The sequence below is a fragment of the Buceros rhinoceros genome, unplaced genomic scaffold (genome assembly GCF_000710305.1).
Source record: "Buceros rhinoceros silvestris isolate BGI_N320 unplaced genomic scaffold, ASM71030v1 scaffold18144, whole genome shotgun sequence".
NCBI classification, from domain to species: domain Eukaryota; kingdom Metazoa; phylum Chordata; class Aves; order Bucerotiformes; family Bucerotidae; genus Buceros; species Buceros rhinoceros.
In genome coordinates this window covers 24,863-36,979 of record NW_010410222.1, presented here as the reverse complement: position 1 = coordinate 36,979, position 12,117 = coordinate 24,863, and the positions used below count along the sequence as shown (strand labels likewise).

The 12,117-nt window shown below is 41.0% G+C and overlaps 1 protein-coding gene across 1 annotated transcript in view; it reads right to left on the bottom strand.

Moving 5' to 3' along the window:
* Nucleotides 1-12,117, bottom strand: part of FRK (fyn-related Src family tyrosine kinase) — a 45,999-nt gene that overhangs the window by 20,319 nt on the left and 13,563 nt on the right. Inside the window, exon 2 of the mRNA XM_010135544.1 lies at nt 6,558-6,679. Within this exon, the coding sequence (XP_010133846.1) occupies nt 6,558-6,679 (122 nt within the window). The remainder of the gene's footprint in view (nt 1-6,557; nt 6,680-12,117) is intronic.

Below are 12,117 nucleotides of genomic sequence, written 5' to 3'. Positions count from 1 at the left end.
CGCTGGGCTGGCGGACGCTTTAGAGCGCATGGATACCCCCTCCACGCAGCCATGATCCTCTGCAGTGCACTCACGTCTTCCACAGGTTTTATCGGGTTTTGTGTATGTTTGGAATATGTAAAAATTAGGCCAGTAATGCGCTGGTTTGAGTAGCTGATGACTCCCTTTCTGTTGAAATGTGTTTTATTCTAATCCATTGTTTCCTAATCAACATGATTTTTCTCTCCTCATCTCCTGTAGGTTATTTACCCGCATGTCATGACACCCAAAGTGTCCTTCCCTGTGACCGTCAGAGCACTTTCAGAGGTGTCAGAAAGAAGGCTGAGCCACTGCATGCTGGGGCTAGACCTGGGCCAGCAGCAGACCAGATATGGACAAAAAATGTGCTGGAGCTCACGTAGTTAGTTATTTACGGAATATTAGCTTTGTAATTGCCGTTTCTGATGTCTCCATCACATACAGCTTAGAGAAGTGGTCTCCAAAGCAGAATGCATGTAACCCAGAGAGTCCACAAGACAATCCACTGGGGTGTGGGGCAAAAAGTATTTTTGTACCATTAATAAAATAAAACAAAAATTTTAAAAATACTATTTGCTTCATCTTTATCTCATCCTTTTCTCATTTATTTTTGATATATGTTCTATAATGTGCATAATTTACCAGTACAGTAGTACCTGAATATAAACAAATAAATGAATAAGCACTCACATACCAGGGTGGGGGGGTGAATGCCCAAAAACCTTTTTACTGGTAAGGGTGCACAATCAAAAAAGTTTGGGTACACAGGCTTAGAGATCCCTGTTATACAGGAGTATCAGTGGTAGCAATGGCAGGCCGAGTGTCCGCAGAACGGGCGGTTCTGAAGAGCTGGGAAGGGATTTAGTCGCTTGTGATGGCTGAGACATCACTGTCCATTTCCAATGGGCAGCAGAGAGTTGACGTTACATGCTGGAGGGAAAGTGATTTAGCGCCTATCAATGCCATGGCTATTAGCTCTAATATTAACAGCTGGTACTGAGGGGTCCTGACCAGTGAAGCATGGCTTAAGGGGGAAGATGTTTAAGTACTGAGATAAATTTTCTGCATCTCAAACAGAAGATACACACATCGGTGGAAGGAGGTTTTTCCATGATGAGCAGAGAGCTCTCAAAGGGAGGAGGATGCTCCTATTGCCATCCTGGTCCTCCTCACCCAACATCACACCTTTCCAATAGGCCAGGGGGCTCCTTCCAAACCCATCAATTTGGGAGACTTCCAATGTCCTCTTCTCAGTCCCCCACACAAGACAAAAGCCTGAAAAGCCAAAGGAAGGCGTAGTGGAAAGGCATTCTGCTGTTTGCCTCCAGGATACCTTCTAGGAGCCAAAATTCCAGCAAACATACTCAATTTGGTCCTGTTGACTAGTGAGTACCCTTAGTTAAATAATTTAATGGAAACCTTTTTCAATCCTAGCAGCAGCCTCAGTCTGGTACATTCGAAAATCTAATTATTGAAAAAAATGTTATTCTCTTCTCTGGAGATATTATAGCTTATAGATCCTTGATACCGTAACACTGCGGGAATTTTGGCAATTGCATTGGTTTTAGTAACAGAATACACAGCTACGTACTGTATGCAGAAAAAAATTATAGAAAATTATTGATTTCAAGCTGATATAAAGTATAATTTCTCTCAGCATTTAACTGATTAAGTTAAAAAGGAAAATCTCTCCTTCCTTAAGTACTACCACAAATCATCAAGTATTTTACCATCCTGTGCAATTGTCGCCCCAGGCCACCAGAGGGCGTTTAGGAACTGTTGAAACTATTAGGGGATTTTCTAACGGCCACAGGTAATATTTTTAGAGACCCGAGAACTTAGAGTGCTGCATGAGGACCAGAAATGAGAATAGTTGTATATATAATGCCAGAGTAGAAAGATAATTACATCACACTTTTCAAATGCCATTGCTTTTTAATTAATACCCACTAATTACGGGTGCTAAATTATAAAATGCGTGTATATTTCTGGGATTTATCATTTGGAAACGGGACTGAAATGAATGAAAGAGAAATTCAGTAATGACAGACTGACGATGTAATGACTTTTCCAAAGTCCACAGGAAAGTGTACCTGGATAAATGAACCGCCATTTACGATGCATTGAATACAAGGCCAGCAGGACCGTGCCAGTGCGATCTCCACTGAGCACCACAAGTGACAGCGGTATGACGACCTTCTATATTTATTAGCAGTATTATAATTATTACTTGTGCAGCAGCTGGTGTTAATACAAGAGCTGGTTTGAAGGATGTGCTAATTTCTTAAATGAGCCCTGTATGAAGCCTTATGATTGGTCAAGCAGTGATGTGTGTGGAGAAGCTGGAGAAAGTTTCTGTGCTGATACTATCTCTGCTCATGATAAGCAGCTGAGATTAGAGATTAGCTCCAAGTTTGACAGGGGGCTGTTTACTTGTATCACAGAGCTAAGTCTGGAGGTACAAGCCCTGCACCACACACTAGCTGCGTGCAGTGTGGTGCAGCTGCTCTGCCCAACGCGTGTAATGCTCAGGGAAGAGCCAACCAAAACCTCCATTGTGCTTCCACTCATCCCTGTGTCCACACCAGACTGCTAAACAGGACAGGATTGCAGCTTCCGCTTCATAGAGCTTGGCTGCAGTGGTTTTGTCCTCAGCCTGTCTTTCCCCAAAGAATCACAGCTCCCCATTAGATTTCATCATGGTTTCAGTTCAACATAATCCTTCTCCTCTCCCTGCTTCTCATCTTCATAAGGCTGGACTATGCAGAAGTAGATTTTGACACCCCCAAGGATGAGAATAAAATAACTCACTACTCCTTCCCCAGGGCAGCAAAATTTATGGTGGCATAAGCAGACGGAACAACCTCACCAAATGAATCTTGGAGACACTAAGGCACCATTACTGCCAGCATCCCAGCAGCTCTCCAGTCAGCAGTTCTGCCCCAGCACTGGCAGTGAAGCAGGGCCAGCAGAAGCGGCACTTAGACTCCATGCCCAGGGTGGCCATGAGCAGAGCGTGGCTTATGAGGTCATCCTCAGTGGCCCAGAACAGATGCAGGAGCTGATCTGAAATAGTTCTCCTGCTATGGCCGTGATTTTGCCACTCCTATCAGTGTGCTGCCTTGAACAATTGCCTGTTTTTCCCCATGCTGAAAGCCAATCTGGCCTGGAGGAAACCATAGAATCTCTTTTAGGAGCACGGAAAAAAAAAAAGGTGGAAGAAAACACAAACCATTTACATTGTCATTTAATGCAATCAGTCTTTCAGATACCATTATTCAGTGAGGAGGGAAGTAGAGAGCCTGCTGCTATCATTGGCAATGACACTCAATTAAGCCGAGCACATCTAAATTATGGCTTTTAATTAAAAAGAGGCAATGCCTAAGATGGCACCAACATGTTTAAAATTTAATACATTTCACACCAGATGCTGGAGTCATCAACATAAAAATCTGTCGGCATCATGTGCATTTTTAAAATGGGAAAACCTATTTCTGAAATGTCAAACACTTTAAAACGATAGCAACACATCTCCGTGGCCTATCTGCTTTGTTGAGCTTTCCATTTAACCATTCACTGACACGAAAGAGCTCTCCGAACATGACTTTTTGTTTTTAATTTAGTCATTTATCATCTAAACCTTACAAACTGCGAGTTTTCACATCAAGACAAGTTGGAAGTGAAAAGCGTCATTTTAATGAAAGGTCGGTTTTACTTTTTCTGGGTTTTTTTTTCCTAAGGAGATCCATTTGTCTCCCTAATTAGCATTAAGTCTCTTATACATTGCCCATGTAAGTACGAAATCAAGCATAAAAGTCATAAATCAGTTTGCGGGTGCTTGGGTAAAAATCTCTCCCCCTTTTCTACTTTTCTTCATTTTTAGCTTCATTACACTTAAATGTTAGGCTAGACAAAGAATTACACTATTTTCTTAAAAGACCTTAATTGTGAAAGCCAAGTTGTCACTCTTCTAGCCATATCATCTACTCAGAAACCAAAAGAGCAATAGAAGGTGGAGCATACCCAACCAGACCTACAGAGGATGGCAGTTTGGGGGTCTGTTCTTTCTGCCCTAATAACCCCCACAGAACAATCCACTTCATCATCTGCTTTAGAATGCACCAGCTCTCCCAAAAGTAGGCAGAAGTAGCGAGATTATGGACACACAGTGTCTACACCATTACGCAGACTATTAGGTTGGAAACAAAAAAACCTGCACGGCACAAACAGATGCCATCAGTCAAGACTATTCAATAAGCAGCAAATAATATTTAGCTCTTCAGGATGAAATAACATGTCGAGACTAAACCACATTCAAGCCTGGGAAGCTGCTAAAAGATCTAGAGGCACTGGTTAATCATGTCGTGAATGCTCACTGTCTACAGGTAGCTTCAGAGTTTATTCTCTCCCCTTGCCGAAAAGAGCACAAACGTTTAATAAATCTGAGAGGCCAGATACGTACAGGTATACGTACTGAGGACAACCCCAGGAGGAGTGCTGGCACCTGCAGCTGGAGCCTTGCCTCCACCTATATTACGTGCTTCAGCACCACTGTTCCCTACCTTCATCAAACCAGCCAGCATGGAAGAAATCCACACTTTGCTGTTATCCGCCATCATAAAAATCCCCCATTCCTGAATAAGCTCAAACAGAAACTTGAAAAATATCTACCACAAGCTTTTAGAATTGAATCAAATGTACTAAATCAGACAGAATAGGTTTTCTTTCTATCCAGAGGTTACAAGGGAAAAACTAAACAGGGGCATCAAAAGGTGATCTCATCCTGCCACAAAAGCCGGACTAGTATTTAGTGTTATTCTCCTGGATTTTTCTCTGCAGTACTTCATAGTTGAAATGAGGTACTGCCGCCTTCCTGACAGAGAATTAGTCAGGATGCAGAGCAAAGAGCTAAGTTTGAATCTTTCCTAGAAGGCTACAGTTGAAGAATAATAAAAAGAAATTACATTTCCAACCCTATGTGCACAGGCACAGGATTTTCCACTGATTTTTTAAGGTGTCATGAATTCAAGTGCCAGCATTAAGCAGATAACACAGGCCTATCTATCCTTCCCTGGATAACATCACACTGTTATCAGCCTAGCCCAGTCCTTGGATGAAATCAGTTCACTGAGGAAGAACTCTTGAGCGAAGCTGAAACGATCTAAGAGGGGATAAGTTGGCATATAGAGGAAAAGCATTTTGAAAGGTCCTGTAGCTATAATACAGGCTTTGGAGAAAAGGCTACGCACACAGGGGTCAGTTCCGCCACAGTTTGGGAGCTGTCTGATCCCTTGCTGATGTTAGGTTTCTTATCAGTGCTTCTGGGCAAGAACAAACTTCTTTGAGGGAAAACTGAAGACTATGGAATGAAGGCTCCCCGACCTGTAAGCATCATGTTTATTTCACACTCTTCCCCGAAGTCCACTCCATGGGTGACATATATCTCTTTGTCTCGGCAGCAAACGGCAACCTTTCCGTTAGCAGAAGGCATTGCAGGTCCATACCCTTTCCTTATGATTTGGAAAGAGAAACCCGGAATGTGTCAGAAGTTCGTTCAGCTGCTTAATGAGTTTCTACGCAATGCTCAGCAGGTGAGCGACACCTCGGTTAAGAGGACTCAATATGAAAGAATCTATTTATGCACCAGGTGTCTCTCATGTTACTGACGTAATTCTGCATGTGACGACTTAGGGTTTGTTCACGAACCTCAAGAGTCTTCACTGTCATATGGAATTACATAATGGGTAAAGCTTAGAGGTTTGGGTGTAGAGCTCTGTTGTCTCAGGGACAACATTACCCCCTTGACTCACACTCGTATGACAAATTTGAAAGAAAAGACAAATTGGAAAGCAACCGATGACCAATCGCATTTGCTGATATGGCAAATAGCTATGACACAAAAAAGATGACGTACATATATGTAAGGAAGCAAAATTATTGTCAAATAAGAGTCCTGATTTAATAGCCTTTTGATTCAAATAAAGGACTTGAAAAAAATTTCAAACCCACCATCATAAATCTAACTTTTTTCTGATGTTTATGACTAAACTTTCAGTGAAATATGACTGATTCTGAAGTATAGCTTTGAAGATCTTTCTTTCATTTTGCCCCTGAAAACAAATAAATATAAACCTACCAGTGTTCTCTAGCAGAAATCTGATTTTCTTAAACTGCAGATACGTGCCAACGTGGTTTACTTTTTATTTTGTGTACTAATCAGAATAGTAGCATACAACCGTAATGCACTTTTTGGCATTTTAATCATGAAAATACTTTCTACTTTAAGGCAGCTGGCACACTGGAAGTACTAAGCGTAAGAAAGTTAAGTTCTGTTCTGAGCATGTTAGTAAACGAAAATAAATGTTAATAAAAACTCGGATGATTCTTGCCAAGTTTTCTTCATATATCACTTGGAAAGGAAATATTATTATTATAAACTTAATTTTCATGCCCACAGTTTATCGTTCTCAAAAATAAAAAAGTCCAGATCCCCTGAGAGATTTTTAAAACATTGCTTAAGACGAAAAACTAGAATATACCTGAAAGTGAGTATTCGCCTTTTAGACTTTCGCTTTCTCGGATTAGGAAGGCTCCTGCCTGGTTTCCAGGATATGACAGTTGTTTCTCAGCATCTGCTCGTCTGATTGGGCCAAAAAACCATCTGAACAAATAAAAAACATTAATTTTACCAGTCAGTGAAACATACCAGGAAAACAAATTAGCTTCTATAAACGTGCTGCATATTTACTAGGAGATAATCTGTGCTATGCTAATTAAACTCCAATAGTATGGGGGGGAATGCCAACAAAAAACCACACCACAAATTTATTGCTAGAAAATACTGCTTACCCGTTTGAGTGAAATCTGGGTTTTCCTGCTAATGGAAAGTCCTACTGATTTCAAGAGAATGAGAGTTCAGAAATGACAGACTGCCCTTGTCCCAAGAGAAAAACAACCAAGAAACTTTGGCGAGGCTGTTGTGGCAGACTTTGGTGCCAAGTCCATTGATGCCACTTGAACTATATAGAGGTGCAGGTATGTGCTAACATCCCGACAGCTTAAAAGTCAAAAGATTCCTGACACTGCAGAAGGGCTCTCAGGTTCCAAGATGTAAACCACCCTGCAGATGTCCCCTTCCACTGCCACCTCAGTGTCTCAAATTAGTTACAATTTTTCGGCTCTTCTTAGACAAACAAAATCAACATGACCCTCAAGTCATTGCAAACATCTCAACATCCATGCTCTATGAAAATCTACTCCTCTCTATGCCTTTTAAAGCACATTTTACTTCTCTCACTGAGTCCTGTAACTCAGAAGGACTTGTTCAAGCAATAGGCTTAGTTGCTCCTCTGAAGGTACTATTTAGCTCTTTTGCCATGTCTTGGTGAGTGCAAATTAAAGGGAAAGGAGACTGAGATGAGTCAGCATTTTCAGCTGGGCAGCAGTCAGATCCCATCCAACAAACGTTCAACTCTCTTTCCAAGATTAGCTCCACCCCTTAATTGAAGCAAATGGTGATAAACTGTTATCAAGAATACGCCACATACTCATAGGAAAACTCATTTAAAATTAATCGTAGCTAAACCTATTATGCAAACTTCTAAGGTCGATCAATGTATCACTCCACACGTAAGCAGCCTGTTCAGTTATCTACTTGATTTGTCAATTACTGGTGAAAAGTACAGAACGAGTCATCAACAGATGACTTGAGTAGCTGTAGGGCTTGTAATCATCAAGAGGAATGGAGGAAATAAATGAGAGCATTGGTGACACCTTGGCTGAGCAAGCATGAGGAATGAGGAATGGTCTTGTATGAACAAAGAGGAAATAAAAGGAGGCAAATACAGATGGCGCTAACCCGCACTGAATATGCTTTATTAACCAAATATAATCAAATTCAGATATTCCAGACTGCATTCCTGTCCTCTGACTTGAAGATGATTTGCATAAAATAGGCCATGATATGATATATATTTGGCAAGGAAAATAATCTCATTAGAAAGCCAGAATCTGTTAGTAATAATTTTAATTAGTTAAATGTGTTCTTTAATTCAACTAATTCAATTAATTCATTAATTATACTGTAGAAAACTAAGTCATCAATAAATGTTCAAATCATAGACTGAAGTCCTTGTCAAAGGAATGAGAGGACAGTGTACAAGCTCAGCTCTGTTCACATAAAGTGCCAAACAAAAATTGTCTGCCCTAAAAACTGAGTTAGAACCTTTCTGAAATGTCTAAATACACCTGTTCTGAGAGTGACACGTGAAAACTAACAAACTATACGATCTGGAAAAAATTTTGAACTGATATTTTTCTCCTCGAAATACGGGATATCACTCAGTAATGTCCAAAGTGACTGATCCTCATAAGAGCGTGTTTAATGTTATGTCTCCTTTCTTCATGGGTTAAGAGGACGGCATCCTTTCGAAAGGATTTCATTTTGTACCAAAGTCAAAAGAGCTTCCAATGCATTGATAGCAAGGTTGAATTTTAGGTTCAGGATAGTCAAAAGTGTAGTCTTTATGGGACCCCATATCTGTACGTAAACCGCTAGTAACTCAGATTGCTAAAGCTGAAAACATACAATGTAGGAACTTGTGTTTGTAAAATCGTGTCTACAATATAGGCTTTGATTTTGGAAAAAATACCAAAGTGCATATTGTATTTGGGCATCCGTATCTGTTTCTTTGAATTCAAAACATTTCAAACGACACGTTTATTTTTATTACGTTGGAAAAACTTCATTTACATCAATAAGAATTTACCATTAAAGGCTACATGGAGGATATGTAATGCATAGGTTCTGCCTCCAGATAAACTTAGCAGTTAAAAAGATCTTGACTTGCAAAATAAGATGATTAGAGCAACAGTATTTGAGAGGGAAAGTGTAACTGAAGCAATTGTTATGGAGTGTGCAAAGGGGACGAGTGTTGTATATTGCCTCATTTGCCTGACTTTTTATCATCTGATTAAAATGTTCCAGAAACATATAATGAAAATTGCTTTTAATAGCACTTGAATATGGGATTCTTAGTTCAAAGTCATTGGGTTTGTAACGACAGTCATACCAAAAGCAATGCTGGCTGTAGAAAAATAATACCTTAATCTCAAAGCAAATAATTTAATTTGTTATTCACTTTTTTTACCAAGAGCACATCTGAATTTAAAGTACTATTTTCATTATAAATGGAAGTTTAAATCCCTTTTATAAAGTGTGAAAGGCTTAGTTCGATTTCTAGTGATTGAACTTGTGCTTCAAATGGCTTAATATTTTATTTCATCCAAAAGAGCATATCTTAGAAGAAAGAGTACCCTAAAAAGTCATAATGAATCAAAGTAATTGCTGACTATGAGATATTGTTCTGTGAGATGGGAAGGTCAGACCAAAACAACACCCAGCCTTTAGTAAATCTGTTTGTGTTCTACAGCACAAAGATAGATGAAGCTTTTGAAACAGACCACTTGGAAAACGAGAACCGAAACACCAAGCCCTATCCCCTGCACAAGTTACCTGACCAGCGCTTCCCCTGGTTTCAGTAGGGTACATTGACACCGGGCAGTCCAGGAGAGGGTTGAATTAGCAAGCGCTACACTGGTTCACTCTGAACTGCAGCTCACGGCCAGATCACTCGGGGGCTCGGTTGTCAATGCAGGATCAGTAGATTACTGGGTATGGCGCAAATGAGTGCATTCGGACTTGGGCATAAGTTTCCATTTCTAGCAGGAGCTGTCTGGTTAGCATAGCAGGAGCGCTCTTCAGTCAGTGGCGTCCAGGAACATGCTTTCTTGGTCAGCACTGTCTCCAACACCCTGCTCCCTTTTCAGGGTAGGATGCCAGATCTGCTTTTTGGAGATTGTTTCCAGCAGCTTCCTCAAAATCTCTTGTTTCCATCATCATTCATAGTTCTCACAAAATCCTTCATTAAAAACTCGAGGCTACTTCCAGGTTGCTTCTGGCCACGGTATATGGGAGGACTTTGGGGATGGAGAAGATGACCTTCATGTAGGTCCATAACAAACATAGTCCTTACCTGGTGCACATGATGCCCAATACTAGACCACCAGTGAGGTTCGTTGCAGTTATTACAGCACAGTAATCCCATCTCTATTGGCCATCGAATCCAATGGCTTTTTTTTTTTTTGATCACAAGATCATCATCATGGATCATAGCAGGCTTTGTCAACTTTATTCAAACTGGAGCTCTAGGGCTTGTCATCCTCTTCACCCTAAAACTAATCCTAAGATTAGCCCTAAGTCTAATAGTAGACCTGGTTTGAGCCTTAGCTTAAAAGCCGCTTCCTGCAGCTTTGATCTTCATTCAGCAGTCCCTTAGCAGCTGTAGTCACACTGGAACTCTAGTATTCATCTCCTAATCCTCACACTAATCATGGGCTGACCTCTGCCAAAGATTCTCAGTCTTGCCAAATGAACAAGCAACAAATCATAGTCCAAGTGCCACATGGAGGAGGACCCCTTCAAATGCACACAAAAGTCCTAAGGGGACAAACCTTCTCGCAGCCTCAATGTTCCTTGCACGGCCACTGTGCCACCCTCCTCCAGCAGGAGCTCTATTATTTTCCTACCTCCAAACTCAACCTCTTGCTTTTGCATTGGAGGAACCACAGCCAAAGGCCCCCAAACACAGTCCAAGTGAAAAATTTCTTACTGGAGAAACTTTTTGACAACACACGGTTTCCTTGGTCACCTTGGTCAGCCACTTTGCTGGAGCCGTACTCCAGCAGAAACTCTAAACTCATGACTGAGGATTCTGTGCATCCCAGGTTGGGATGCGAGTAAGATCATCACGAAGCCAAACACCAACGCTGAACTGACAGCTACAGCCTTTGGCTTTCTTGGAAATTTCAGCAGAATTTAGAAGGCTTGGGTGAGGACAATGAAAAACAGATACATTGAAAACAAATATGTCCCAATTTCTTCTGGAATGCAGAAAGCTTCTGCAATAGTAAAACAAACAAACAAAAAAAAAAAGCTTCAACAGTACATAAAGGAGGCATTTTAAATGCCTTAAAATCTACAGTCATAGGAAGATGTAACTGCAAAGTCAAGAATTCCAAAGTTAGGAGAAGGCAATATTAATATTATTTTCATGGCATCATCTCAGCTACTTCCAGAAAATCCAGTACAATACCATCTTTAATTACATGGCCACATCCAGTGCTTCCTACAGCGTTGATATGAATGCTGCTCACTGAACAGTTACACTCCATTTTGTCTGTCATTGTGTTGTAGTGTTCATGACTATAATATCCGAATACTCATTATTTCGTTTTTGTGGCCCGTCTGCTTGTTAAACATTTTTTACAGTGAAGAAACATCACTGAATGGGACTAAGGCGATAAGATGCTATGATAAGCATTTTCTTCTCATTTTGGATGTCCTAGGGCCTGCCTTTCAGGGAATTTAGCATTGTGCAGGATGTAGTAGGTTACTCGGAGAGCAATAGCTGCCGATTTCTGTGTCACAGAAGACAAGGCGAGGTGCAGGGAAAGCTAAAGAGACAGAGAGATCCTCCAGGGTCTTATTCCATTACTTACATCATATGACCATCCCGTGACCACGGCCCTTACTCAGCACATGGAAACCTGAACAGGCGCCGCTCTTCACTGCCGTCATCTGCGCAGGACAAAGCGGGCTGCTGAGGCAGCTTTTAATCCATGCCAGGTTTGCAGTCTGCTGGGTGTAAACACTAGTGCAGAAGCAGGGACACAAGTGTACCGAGGGCTCCACCAGCATGTCCTCTCTGCACTCAGAGGAAGGTCCAAGCACTTGCTGGGTTTTCCCAAAATACCAAAAACATAGAACGCACCCATCAAATTCAATGAATATGTTTGGTTCACACATATTAAACGCAATTTTATTTTCAAAGGCTTGGTTGGTTTGAAGAAAATTTTCCTTAGACAGAAAAAACCACAAGCTTTTTAAAATAGCAATCTCCCCTACCAAATATCGAGCCCTTCCTCCAAAGTACCTGCACAAAGCATTCCTCATATTGTTCTGAGTCACGTTTTGTGCTTTCAGGGAGCAGAAGAGGCAGCCTGTGCCTGGTATCAACCTTGGGAAATTCACATCCAATC